General features: G+C 38.2%; 1 protein-coding gene across 1 annotated transcript in view; it reads left to right on the top strand.

Moving 5' to 3' along the window:
• LOC113991128 (gamma-aminobutyric acid receptor subunit beta-3) overlaps positions 1-6852 on the top strand; it is a 36835-nt gene extending 29983 nt beyond the window's left edge. Inside the window, exon 6 of the mRNA XM_027727219.2 lies at positions 2864-6852. Within this exon, the coding sequence (XP_027583020.1) occupies positions 2864-3214 (351 nt within the window). The 3' untranslated portion in view covers positions 3215-6852. The remainder of the gene's footprint in view (positions 1-2863) is intronic.
• The last annotated feature ends 7782 nt before the right edge of the window (positions 6853-14634 follow it).

Genomic DNA, 14634 nt, shown 5'->3' with positions numbered 1-14634 from the left:
TTGGTATGCTTCTTTATTCATTGAGAGAGCTTGTGTACCTTTCAAAGTAATTTAATTTCAAAGTAATTTAAATCATTGCTTAAATCATTCAGAAGTCATGTTTTTGTGCAAATACTTTTTAACATGCTGCATGCATTAAGTATTCATACTTCAAGACATCGCCTTAAGATTGTCACAAAGTATTAGCATATAGTGCTCTAATGTTGTTGAGGCCTTAGATGGTTTATCCAAAACCTCTGAAGGAATCAATTTGAGGGAATAAATCTGAAAAGTATCTGTGGACCAGAGCTTGATTTACTTTCTGCAGACCCCTTCTTCTCTCCATCTGCTCCTTCTTTGTATTTGACATGCAAGCCCATTGCTCCGTTAACAAAGAGATGCATTTCAAAAGTATGTTTCCAAATATGTTTCATTTGAAATTTTGAGAAAATATATGCTGTCATGGAGCTTCATAGGACGTAATGGTATCTTCAGACAAAGAATTTGCACAAACATTGCCACTTTCTTGACCACCTTTCGGTTTGATTTTTTGATGCAGTGACAAGCAGTTAAAAATAGCAGCATCACTGCCATATCAAAGGCAGAAGCTATGTTAGGGTGGCATGTAAAGTTGGCAGATAAGGTGAAGAAGGCTATGCAATGCAAGGAAGTAAGTGGAATGAAATTAATACCTTGAGCAGGAGAAGCCTGAATACGTAAGTGTACCCTCCATAATACAAGCTTTCAGCTGACAGCTCACAACAATCCAGGCTTGATGTAGGACAAAGTACCCATGGACGGGCTGATGCCTGTGTGTAAGTAGCAGTAGACAGAATCAGAAGAGATCAGGAAGTCCTAAGGGAAAGAGTAGTTGACATATGTGGTGGTGGAAGGAAAAGCAGTAGAGACCTGCAAGGGAAAAGCAGGGCTCTCAGGGTGAAGCTGAGCAAAACGGTCTCTGCTATGGCATTTTTAGAAAGCTGAAGGACATTTCTCAAAACCTAGGAGGAGGTGGGAAGGGAGATGACATGTGACACCATGGAGGTCCAGATGAGAGATTTAGTTTTAAGCTTCATGAGGAAAATACAGGTTGTGGAGATATTTTACGCATCGTGTAAAAAAAAATCCTGATCATAATTTGTCCTCTTTGTGGAAAAAAATAACAGAGGAAACTGAATAATTTTTTTTCAGAGACCACCATAAGTAGTGATGATATCCATGGCTATATTTTACACTTTTGATTATTCCCTGGTTACAGATCCTGCTCAACAGCATGAACTCCTTTCTACATACCTCAGTCTCTTACTTTTGTACCCAAAGGGTTTCTGCCATGGAGAAAATAAATTCTTCTTAATCAACACTGAGGCTTCTCCACCAAAGTATTTTGGTTCATGTAACTTATTTTTGTTTATAGGCACTCATCAGCATAATATGCCATGGCCTACAGCAGCAGGATTTTTTAGACACCTTAGGATTTTTTTTTCTACTTGCTTGTATATCATTCATAGTATTTTATATTTTTTTTACATTTGCCAACAGCTTGGCAAAGCATTACTGATACACTATCATAAATGTCTTCCCTGAGAAGAGATAAACCAAAGCATCAATAACTGATGAAAGAAATATCCATTTCACAGAATTTTAACAAGACTGAAAAAAAGTTAAATGCATATGGATAGACACGTAACTGCATACTTTTAATGCATCACACAAAGCTTGCAAAGGACATGGTATCAGATGAGTGTGCAAACTTCAAAAGGCCCTGACAATAGTCTGTTTTTACAACCACTTTTGATGCTTCCAGGATGAAATATTCAACTGCTACACAGTTAACACAGCTAGATAATGTGGCAGGCTAGAAAAATGTATTAATTGCAGGATGACTTGTGGATGAATAAATTGCATATGTAAAACTGGAAATTATCCTGTATTCCATGATTCACTATCTATTTCTGACATGAAGAACTAAATTCTCTTGAACAGAACCACACGTGCGTTAACGGTCTGAAAGTACCCAGCACGGAGCCTTTCTTTTACCTTCAGCCATCATTTTCCTTGCCCCAAAACTTGCAGAAAAGTTGGAGCTGATTCCTGCATCACCTGCATTGTCTGCACATCCTCCAGCATGCAGGGCGTGGGGCACAGGGAATGTGCTGCCCCACCACTGAAGCTACTGAATACTAAGACAGCATTGCTTGGAACTTCTCATCAGTGCCACTCGCAGGAACTGGAAGTTTTTATGAATCAAAGGAGCCGTACCCAACTCTGTGCTGCTCCTCTTTGGCTACTCAGGAGGACTGGAGAGTCTGGCCCAGAGTTTGGTAAAGACTAAATGATCAGAACCTTCTTCTTAATTCTGAAAATTCACCTGTACTTACTGTACTTACTGCCTTTGGGATATGGAGGTGGAAGGGAAGAATGCCACCTATTTCCTCAGTTGAGCAGCTTTCTTCTATGTCTAAGTTCATTGCTTTTTAAGATCACTCACCCAGGCAGAAAAGCCCCACAGTTAAGCATTGCCACAATTGGAAAATTGTGCAAATGACTTTGGAAGGAAAAACTTAGGAGATAAGTTGTAAATAAGCTCTGTGATTGTAAAATGCAAAGAGTTCAGTGCATCAGAACTGGTTTTTTGATTTTAGCAAACTTCACAGGCACTTATTTTTACCTGGCTTTTGATCCCAGATAGTTTGTAAAAGTATTTAAGTACTTGCCTAATTTTAAGAAGCTGGGTCGTGCCACTTTTTTTAAGATTATCACATGCTTAAAATTCACACATTATTTTTTAAAACATGTACAGGTTTGGAGGTTTACATACACATGCATTCTGCTGATTGGTGTCAAGTCTTTTGAAAGAATTTATCTATCTATTTTTACCCTCTAGGTGGACACCCATGGAAACATTCTGCTAACATCGCTTGAAATTCACAATGAGGTAGCAAGCAACGAGGTCACCACCAGCGTTACGGAAGCCCGAAATTCAACGATATCATTTGACAACTCAGGAATCCAGTACAGAAAACAAAGCTCACATCGTGAAAGCTTTGGAAGGCGTTCTTCAGAAAGAACAGGCTCTCATAGCAGGAGGGGCCATTTACGAAGAAGGTCTTCGCAACTGAAAATAAAAATCCCCGATCTAACAGATGTAAATGCCATTGACAGATGGTCAAGAATGGTGTTTCCATTCACATTTTCTCTTTTCAACTTAATTTACTGGCTATACTATGTTAACTGAATGACTGAGTTTTTTTAAAGGACTTCAGTTATAACAAGTGAAATACTACTTGCCTGCAGAGTTTATATATATATTTATATATATATTTATATATAAAAAAATATATATATGAACTTTTACTATGTAGACCATACTCATGTATGTGTGAATACATGTAGCAAAGAATTGTGTGTACTTTAAAGCACATGCTGCAAAGCAAAATTATATGTATGCACACACACATGAACACATTCATTCTGAGATTATGGACACTTCAACATAGAATGCACCTCAGAGGAACTTTTTAAATCAAAAGGCAGGTGTTGTCAAAGCAACAAGCCGTGAGAAAGTGTTGTATATTATCACCACAAAACTTTGATTGTCATAGAAATTTTCAAACAGCTGTAATCATGTATAAAGTCAGTATTTAGTAACATCATTTGTAAATGCTGCCATACACACCAATCATAAAGCAGTAGTTACACTGGTAAGTTTAAAATAAGTTATTTATATTTCAGATCCATCAACTATTTCATCAAACCAGATTTATTTTTCTTTGTTAAAATTTCTTGGGTTCATATATATCATAATGCATTTTTTCCCAGTTCTGAATGAGCATCATTTTTAATGATCTCTGGCTTTCTCTTCTGCAGTAAGCAAGCTGATCATGGGAGTGTTGTAGGTCTTTGGAGACATATACAGGTTTATAATGTTTCAAACAAACATTTTAAGTGTCCATCAACAGTGAAATGAATCTTCTGTAAGTACTGTAAATGTACAGCACATTTTCCTTCCCTTGGACTCATTCCAGCTGCCATGTCATTTTGAAAGAGAACAGCACATTTTTAGTATTATTTAGCTGAGAATTCAACTACTGTCAATGTGTTCTACATCTGCTATAGATTTAAAGATTGTTATTCAAGTGAAAGGATAGAAGATGTCTCAGGTTATTTATTTCAACATGAAATCATCTAGCTGTAGCCTTTTTTAAACATGCATTCATATTTAACATTCTTATAACATTGTATGTTAATGTAAAATATATTTGCATAATATGCATATAAGTATATTTTGTCAATATTTTTCTTCCCTGTGCTTGCTATTGTGACCGCATGTTATGTCATATTTTTGTTTCTGTGATGTAATAACTTTTTATTCTCTAGAGTTGAGCAAATAGAGCACTTCCAATACTTTGATTCAGTAATGGAGCACTTTCATATTTTATTTATATACTGAAAGTATATACACCTACACTTACCAAGGGTAGTGTGCTGCCATCACAGATCACAGGAGTATGTGTTTTTTTTCAGCATTAACTATGTTCTAACATATCATTCATGTAAATGTGACCCCTTTGGTTTTCATCCCAATTTGTTCCCTCACAGGAATTCCAACTTTTCTCGATCTAGTAGATTGTAGTTGTCAAGGTATGCCAATTTCAGATCTGTAAACTTAATCTGTTATTTATCAGAACTAAACCTTTCTAAAGAAAAGAAGATATATTTTTTGTAAACAGTGTTTCTATCATGTACATTCTCAAATAACAAGAAATACAGTAGCATAAATAGATCTAAAAGAACAGAATACAGGCTTAGCCCTGCCAGTTCTCTTTGTGTGAAATTCCTCTGGACATCGATGGGATCTTTTGACAGAGAGCTTTGGATAATAGTTAGAGACTTCTGTGGGAGAAAATATGTGTGGATACACATCTAGCAAAAACACCAAAAAGGGATGAAACTCAAAAGGCTGCCTTGGCTCTGTAATGACCCGTGTTCTCACTAGTACTTAATTTATCTGTGAGTAGAGCAATGATACTTGTGTTGCTGCCATTACGGTCCATTACTGTTCCCACCCCTATTTGCAGCTGAACTGTGTAACTTTGCTCTGGACTGAAATTCGGCATAGATAAACCTGGTTTGCAAAGCCTGTGTTTCAGTTCCACCTGGGAGCATGACTGGGCTCCACGCAGTTGCCCTGCAGTGAAGCTGCCGTGCGATCCCCAGCTGGAAGTGGTCGTCTTAACCCCAGCTGCCGGTGTAGGCAGGATCAGCGCCGCAGTCCTGCTGCATCCTTGGCAGTGGTGCAAAGTGACTGGAACTGCAGTTTTTAAGCACTATATCTGCAGACAGCTATACACTATGAAGAGCCTCAAAGGAACCTGTATAGCTGGAGCAGAAAAACTTGGTGTTTAAAAGCTCCTCAGTATTAAGTCCCATTGGTAAACCATAATGTATTGTAAGCTCTCTAATAGCTCTTCAAACTGTGAAGGGATTATAGAGATCATTGTCAACATTGTAATCAAAGTAACTAACAATTAACACTGTCACAAGGTACATATTAGATAGAATTGTTGAAAAACCTTCCCCAGTTTTTATCTTAATAGCAAAATATATTTTAAAAAAACCATCTGATTTTAATAAAAATTATAAATAGTAGGCTTTCCTTTAGAAAAATTACCCTACTGAAATGATCTCCAAGCAAGTCTTCCAGTAAGTGCCCTAAATAACTACCCTGAAAATGAGATTCAAGAAGAGAGTGGTCCTACTCTCATGATTTAATGACAGTTCTGTCTTTTATTCAAGCCCCAGCTCCTTAAGAAATCATGTGGTCAGGCAGAAATCTTCAATAAGAAGTGATTTTTTTTTGGTTGTGATAGAAATGTATACTCCAAATCCCACTGAAATCAGTTCTCCAGTGGCTTCAACCAGAATTTCCAAGCAGATGGAAAATTACTGTTTGGCCAGAGCAAAGAGACAACGTGGATTTTTCAGGACACTGTATAGGCGAGAGAACTGAGTCTCTGAGGACTGTCTCTCTCTCTCTCTCTCTTACCCTTTACACAAGTGGAGGGCAGGATGTTACTGCAGCCCCTTTCAGGGACTGCACTCCCCACCTTGTCTTTTGTTGCAAAAAGTGGGCAGTCGCGTATTTCATTTTTTTCACAAGATTTTGCATTCATTGGTCTGGTTGAGTTCCATGGGACACAAACAGCTTTAACCTTGAACAGATCCAAGCCTTGTTTTGACTTGAAAAAGCCAGGAAAATCTCACTTAAGGTTAGCACTTCATCTTACACACATATTTTTGTGCCTTTTTTTGCCAATTCCCTTCCTTCAGTCCCAGCACGACTTCTTACACACACATACACGTACACACACACACACACACACACACACATGCACACACACACAACTCCCCCATGTGTTAAGAACAGTGTTTGCCTTGACCTCCCATTTTCTGGCTTTTATCCCTGTGTGCTAGCTGCAATATATTATTTTAACCATAAATGGCTTAAAGACTAAAAATGGTAATTTTAATCAAATCACACCAGAGTTATGTATTTCATAGCTAATTAACTCCTTTGTAACTCAACACTACTATAAATAACATTTACACATCATTTGTTTGTAAAAGGCTTTAAAAAAAAAAAAGAAAAGTGGAACTATCATCTGTTATAGCCCAAAGGGTCAATAAACAGTAGAAATTTCATATCGTTGTAAAGATAAGCTAAAACCCAGTCCTTTTTGCTTAAGGCACATCTATGTATTTTTGGTATTCTTCAGCAGTGAAAGAAAAAGAATAGTAAAATGGAATGATGAAGAGATGCTTTATGAAAATATTGATGAATGAATATTAATTTATTAAAAAGGATTTAATGAATTTTTGCGCTTCTTTTTTCTGGGGATGGAGGGAATGTAATGACTGCTTAGCTAAATTTTAATATTAATTACATGCTAAATATCATGTAATGGTTAGTCTTACACATTTTATAGGAAAAAAAAGAAAGAATTTTCTTATTACTACACATGTAGCAGAAGATATTTTAAGTATTAAATGATTATATTTCCTCATGTTTTACACAGTAGATCAAGGAAGAGGGAAAAACTGCATCCCCTGACTTAGCAAGATTCTTAATAGCTAACCAATCTGTCTTCAAGCTGGGACATTTCCAGTTAAGAGCAGAAAGTTTGTTCTGTGCTTTATATGAAAAAGTCCTTGGTTTCCTTCTGCCCAGGAAGCAAAAGAGTTTTTGATATCGAAACAAGACAGTGGTTTTTTATTTGTTTCAGTAATCAGCAATAAATATTTAAAAAACAAACGTGATACTTTCTCCAGTATGCTAATTGTATCAGGACTGTTAATTGTGTTCATTACACTTCTTATTGCTAAATATTAGTAAGTTATTTTTTAGGAGTTAGGATACAGACAAGATTCCAAGAGGGGTTTTTAAAGACACCTTATCATCAGTTCTACAATTCCTTTCCCCAAAACAAAAAAAATACCTTGAAAATTTGGAAAGCAGGAACAAGCTGCCACATGCTTTCTTAAATCTCATAGTAGCTAATGATATATGTCACAGCTTTTAGGAGTAGATAAAATATTCAGCACCATAGATGTAGTGGGCTTTGAAAGCTCTTCTGATTTCAGCACATTGCTGCTCACTTTTAGCAGTGCTTCCTGGATCGTAAGTAACATATATGATCTATTTTTTCCAGTCCAACCTGCATTGTAGGTACAAAAAATTAACAATGTAGCAAACTTAGCTTCGTGATTGGAATATATGATGAGATGCATTTCTTTGTGTATTTTAGAGATGATGTATGGATAAAGATTGATTGATTGCTTAAGTACTACTCATTACATCAAGGGAGTTCAGTTTTTAGTAGAAATGATTGGTTCTTTTCCTCAAATAGTTATGATCCTGTTAATATCAAGACTATTTCCGCAGATGTTGGTTTTATGGTCACAGCTGCTACAACAGCAAGTGCCCCCTGCTAATAGAGGTACGGCAGATAGTTGAAAACTAAACTAGAAGCAATGGGAATCCCAAGGCTTCTCTGAACTGGTTTTTAACAAAGAATCTCTCATAGGTGCCTTCCAACTCCTCCTGATACAGGGTCTGAGCTTTTCAAAAATTATTTCAGATTTTGGGTTTTTAATTTATGTGTTTCTTATAGATTATGAGAGCCTGACTTGTGTACTCAGATGTACACCTTCTGAAAATCAAACCCTTTGGCAGCTTACCCAACATCAAGCGGCACCACTTGTCATACTGGAAAAATAAACCCATGTGGATAGGATATGTAATAGTACAAAAAGAAGAAACATCTGCCCATAAAATCAGCCAGATTTTAAATCATTGCCTAATTAACTGAACTTTAGGTAATGCTTAAGTAAGCACAATATTTTTTTGGACAATATCCCTTACCTTTGCAACCTTCTGTGTGGTATGCCTTTTTTCCAGCACTGCAGCCTAATATACATTAACAAGTTTTGTTCTCCCGTGGAAACAAGGGAAAACCTAGAAAGTGGTGCTTGCGCTGGCATACCTCCAGTGAGGCGAAGGGAGAGCACCTCTCTGAGTTTTCTCTAGACAGCTCCTCAAAGTCACTCCAACCCTGGCTCTGAATCCCTTCTTGGAGGCACCAATCTCTCTCCTTTAACTCCAGAGGGAGCCTTAGGCTAAACTCTGAATTATCCCCCAGCTTATCACCAGCAGTTGGGTTCTTTCAGCTGTTACAGCTCCTGCTGCAAAAAACTGGAGATAAAGTAGCTGTTATCCTGGCTGTCAGAAGGCACATGGGCAAACAGCATGTGTACTCTGGCCTGTGATACATCATGGTAATCTTTAGGTTATTCATTCTAATATTGTATTTAAATATATTTCACTATTTAAATATATTTCACTTTATGTTCTAGCCTTCAAGAGTTAGTGCACTTGTCTCCAGGTGCTGATGCTCTTTATATGAATGTACTTGGGAGTCTGGGACAGAGCATGGGGAGTTTTTCTAAATCCTTTAAATCTGTTCAGCAGTACTCTTCTGGGCATTTCCTCCATCCTTCATCCGTATCACAGATCAGAGTTTACATTACCCCTGCACTAGGTTAATCACCCATCTACAGGTTATGGAGAGCCCAAGCCTGCAGACGTGTGCTGCCAAGTGCTGACTTGCTCAGCTGTGTCGTTATATCTTCCGCTTGTTAGAAAGTCTCTCGTAAATCAGACGCTATATTAGTCTAATAACTATCTGCTGCTTCACACCTCCTCCTAAAATGCCAGCACTGCCACTAGGGATCTGTTTTTCCATCCTTTGAAAACTACTAGAAAAAGGGGAATTTGCAGGCTGTCAGGCAATTAAGAACCTCTCTCCGTTCACCTAGGCTGAAATTTTGCTTCAGGTTATACATTTAATCTACAGGGACAGAAGCAATTTGGTACAAAATTTCCTGGCTAGGGATGCTCTTAAAGAGTTTGCAGTCCAAAATGCAAGTAATGCAGATAAATGCAAAGGTATTAAAAATTTCTAGCAACAGTCTTTGCGTCTTTTTTCCTTTGGAGATATTTAATGTGAAAGACACAAACAACTGCAGGAGCAGGAACCAGCACACAGTAAATCTCCCCATGCAGGCAGACTGAGAGCTAGGCTGGAGTCAAGCACTTGTCCTCCACTTGCTTTCAAAGGTCTTTCTTCCTGGCTGAGCAGCTGTAGGGTTTTGATGGACATCCCAACTCAGCTGAGAACAGTCCCAGGTCGTGACCCAGAGCACTGTTTGGGCAAGTGCTCCAGGCATCTGTGTAATGCCCCTGCCACTGCAAAGGATGCACAGGCTGAATTCGTTCCATCTCACATAGCACATTCATTTGAGGCATCTAGTTAGTCCCTCCATCATTATAGACCTTATTCGTAACCAGCAGAAACACACGCTATCATTCTGAGGGCTATTTAAAGAACACATTTGGAGTTTCAAGCCAACATTTTTAGGTTTATTTCTTTGACTATCTGCAAAACTGTCTCCAGAGAAAGATTTGAGCAAAGGGAACTGTGTGCACAAGCAGTGCTGTTGCACAGTGCTCTGCAACTGAAGTTGCTGTGCTTGAAGTTTGCATGTAGTAGGGAGCACAAGAGAGAAATAATGCCAGAGGAATGGAAATAATTTCTACACTTGCCTAGATTTATAATGTTTTGGAATAAACTGCTTCAGTTGCAGATAACAGAAGGCATCCTGGGATGTAAGTGATCCCATATCATGACCAACACAGTCCCACTCACTTCTCTTTACTATGAGTGAGAGCTGAGTGTGGGCTTACAACTTTGGCTGAAGATTCACAACCACTGACTTTTGGAAAATAACTTCTAATTGCTTTGGGATTGAAAAACAGTCACTGACATGACTTCATTTGCAAATGGGAACAACTTCAAGACACGTTTTCCTGTGAACTTAACAGTCCTGACTCTGCCTTATTCTAAGCTGCATTATTAATTAATTTTTATATTACCATCTACTTTTTCATTATTTAACGTGAAGCATTAAGGGTTTTTTTTGGTTTCTCTAAAAGTACAATGCCCATTTGCGGTAAGAAAGTAATTAATCAGTGTAATAAATGCATATACAACTGCACATTGTGCAAGGTATTAAAAGTGGAACAATCTAAAGGATACTCATTACCTGCAACTACTGCTTGGGCATTATTTAAAATGTTTAAAATACTGTTGACAGTTAACATTTGAAGAGTATGCATAGTTTATAACAACACTGATTAGGTATTCTGTATGGGCAGTTAATATAGCATGCTTCCATGTATCTCATTTGCTTTGACAAGGCAGTTTTTGGTGAAACCAATGCTGGAACAATTTCCTAATGACCTCACTGATGTTAAATTTTTCTTGATCATGATTTCTTGCAGACCTGTAACATTCTGAATGCAGATGACAGTTTTGACATTCACAAAGATGTAGGTTTAATTATCATTTTGATTACTTGAGCTGGGAAGCCAGATGCCTAAATATCATGAAAGGTCGAGTAGAACAAATCCTGATAGTTGGTATCTTTCAGTGTTAAACATGTTGCTTGGATTGGAAGGTGACTTAGAGAATAACAACAAGTAATTTCTTTGCATAACTCTCTTCTTGCACAAAGAATTGTTTAAACATTGTTTAAACAAGAATTTGGTCTTTAAAAAAAGAGGAAATTTGAACTGGAGTACCAAAGACATGTAAATCACCTCAAATAAAGGAGAACAGAAAGGAGAGGTACCCAAGACACCAAAATATATAAAAATCTGATAGTTTTTCCCAATGTCCCATGGTAGGTAACACTTTATTGTTGAGAGATTCACATAAAGCACAGCAAGCCACCTCTTTTATAGCAGAGAATTTGTCAGTATCTGTTGCCTTTATGTGCATGATTTATAAATCTATTTTCTAAAGCTATTTGAGTGCTGTAAAATCATACCATTATTTAGTACATAGCTCCTCACAGATTCTGGTTTATCAAGTGTTAGGTAAAGAGTGGAAAAAACATTTACTAATCACTCATTAAACTAGAATAGATTCAAGCAAATGACTGCTATTATGAGTCCTGATCCAAAGCCCATTATAGGAGAAAGAAAAGCTCTCAGAGGTTTCAACAGGCTTTGCATACCATTTGAAATTAATATTAACAAGACTGATGGAAAATTTAATCTTAATTGACTATACAAAGTTCAAGACACAAAATACCAGAATATAAGACATCTGTAGTAAAGATCAAAATACAGTAGTGGACTGAAACCTGAAATTGCAATAGACACAAGGGATAGATTTTTTTTTTTATTTTAGTTTAATCAAGTACATTGTTGCTAGTGAGGTGAAAAACAGACAGGTTGAGTTTTTGTTTGTCCATGGGTGTCCACAAAACCCAGGTTTGCCCCGCGAGCAGCTAAATGCCAAACCAAATGAAAAAAAAACCTCCAAACCACCACTAAAAGATGGAAGTGGAGCACCTCTGGCAGATCAGACAGCTCTCACCATCTTCAGAGGTAGGCTGACATCCTACTGCAACAGGTAGGTATTTTAAGTATTCTTTATTAATAACAATGTTGTTATCATAATAGTATTATTGATGTTTAATCACACTATAGACATATTACATACTTTGTCGAAAAAGAAACCTTATCTAGACCTGACCATGTTGAAACATGTTGAAGTTATGAGACAATTCTGATTAGGAAGTGAAGAATTTTTGTCCAGAAACTGCTTTCCTATGTATAAAAGTAAAAGCATTGCTTAACTTTCATGCTGCTTCCTGTCCAGCGACTCCCATCTGGCAGTCTGAAGGTGAGCTAATGCAGGTTTAAATGAGGACAGAGAAATCACAACAACCGAAAAGGAGGAGAACCTCAAAGGCAGGAAGGCAAGGGGGGCTACCGTCATGTTGCCAATAACTTAGCAATTTTGGAAGAGTATCTGTCTAATATTTAGGTGGCTCATTTGGAGTTCAGTGCTGGTTGGCATGTCAAATGATCTTGAAAAACATATTTAGTAGTTTCACCTGTAATAAGAAAAACTACTGATAACCTCTGAAGCACCATCTTCATGGATATACATCTATCTCCATTATAAATAGTTTGTAAAACATGAAGGTAAGAGCTTCGGGGGACTGGCTGCGTGAAGGTCTGCCAGCCAACCATGGAAATTTTCAGAGCACTAAGTCCTATTGATAGCTGCTTGCTAAATAAAGGGCTGCCAGCAAATCCTCCATTCATTTCCATTTTCACTGGGTTTTTTTGAGAGAAAGAATTGAACATTAGGAGCATCCTGCCTTGTCAAATCTAGACAGCCCTGTCACTGACTCCTTTCCAGTGATCAGACTCTACTTTTAAATCCCAGAGATTGCCCTAGTGGCTCCAGCTGAGAGGACCCTGCAGACTTGCCACTGAGGTGGGTAGAAAGCTCTCCAGGCTGAGAGTATTTATGGATGACTTTCCCCCTCCTTTTTTTCTTTTGCCAAAATTGCCCTTTAGCTCAAATAGCCCTTCTCCATCTGGTATTTACTCTTTTGATATATTTATAGAGAGAAACTACATCCTTCTCAACCTTTCCTTTGCTAAGCTGAAACAAATTCATCTATTTTAAGTTACATTGTACCCTTTTCCCCCTGACCACCATCTTTGTCTTTCTCTCACCTGTTGCAGAATAAAAAAAATAATAACCCTCTTTCTGGATCATAAATGACAAAATTATTATATACTGTTCCTACTGTCTATATTCCTCTTGATCATGTCCTCTCTTGTGTCATTTGCAACACACTCTCCCAGTAACTATCGTCAACCTCTTCCTCTGCCCAGTCCTTAGCTCATCATTTGTTTTCATTTGCCTGTTATGTCTCTAATTCACTTTTGCCCATGCTATCCCCTTCTGATGTAAGAAGAGGAATTCATGTTAACATATAGAATTATTAAGGTTGGAAAAAACCTCCAAGATCCAAGTGCAGTTGTGAACCCACCACTGCCATGTTTACCAGTAAGCCATTTCCCCGAGGGCCACCTCCACACACCTTTTGAATGCCTCCAGGGACTGTGATTCCACAACTTCCCTGGGCAGCCTGTTCCGATGCCTGACCATCTCTTCTGTGAATAAATGTTTCCTAATATCCAGTCTACTCCTCCCCTGATGCAACTTGAGGCCATTTCCTCTCATTCTGTCGCTTGTTACCTGAGAGAAAAGACTGACCTCCACCTCACTACAATGTCTTTTCAGGTAGTTGTAGAGAGCAATAAGGTCCCCCATGAGCCTCTTTTTCTCCAGGCTAAACAACACATATTACAGGGAAGGAGAAACCCTGAATTAGAGCTGAAGGGAAAGTTTGCATTTCATCTCATTGAATAACAGAGACCAAGTCTTCTACCTCTTTCATCTAACTCCATTGACAAGAATAGGTTTTGAAGCACAGTGAAAACTGGACATTGACAGGCGATGGATATTTTCCCAGGTACCATGTTTCCTCCATGAGGTCTTGGGGCTCACACTTAACACACTTTTATTACGACATACACATTGGTGCTGGCAGGAAGAGACTTTAAACACTGAATTATCTTGGAGCTTAAAAATGAAACCATTGTCCACCTGTGAAGCAAGGTGCTCAGGACAAGGCTGTCAGACCTCAGGACCTATTTTTGCCATCTCAGCTAAGCATAAAAACTGCTCACAAACGTTGCCCTTAAGGACTACCCAGGGAAAATCATTAGCAATGGCCACAATCAAGCATAGTGCAGAGTAAGTGCACTGCACATCTAACAAATTGCTGGTGTCTTTGGCTACCCAGAGCGTGTCGTGCCCTGCAGGCACACCTGGGAAGCCATTGGAGCAGGGCCATTTCAGAAAGCCAAACAAGCTTTCCTGTTCATGCAGAGATATATTTTAAAACCCACCACTGAACAAAAGCTGACATTTTCTAAAATGACTAAAAATGCCTGCCCTTTCCTTTTCTTTTTTTTTTGGTATTTCACTTTCAGAGCTGCAGTGGAGACCTGATTTCCAGAATGTCCCTGCCAAAAATCAGATCCCCCTCAAGCTGCAAGGCAAGTTGTTGTCCCACAGCCATCACGATCTGCTGATTCAAGTGAAATAGGGAGATGCCTTGTTTGACAGGACAAAAAGAACCTGTAGACAAAGCTAAGGA

The sequence above is a fragment of the Pipra filicauda genome, unplaced genomic scaffold (genome assembly GCF_003945595.2).
Source record: "Pipra filicauda isolate LSUMZ 115617 unplaced genomic scaffold, ASM394559v2 scaffold468_size503134_pilon, whole genome shotgun sequence".
Taxonomy (NCBI): Eukaryota; Metazoa; Chordata; class Aves; order Passeriformes; family Pipridae; genus Pipra; species Pipra filicauda.
Note: the sequence above shows the minus strand (reverse complement) of the source record. Positions and strands in the feature narration are given on the sequence as shown.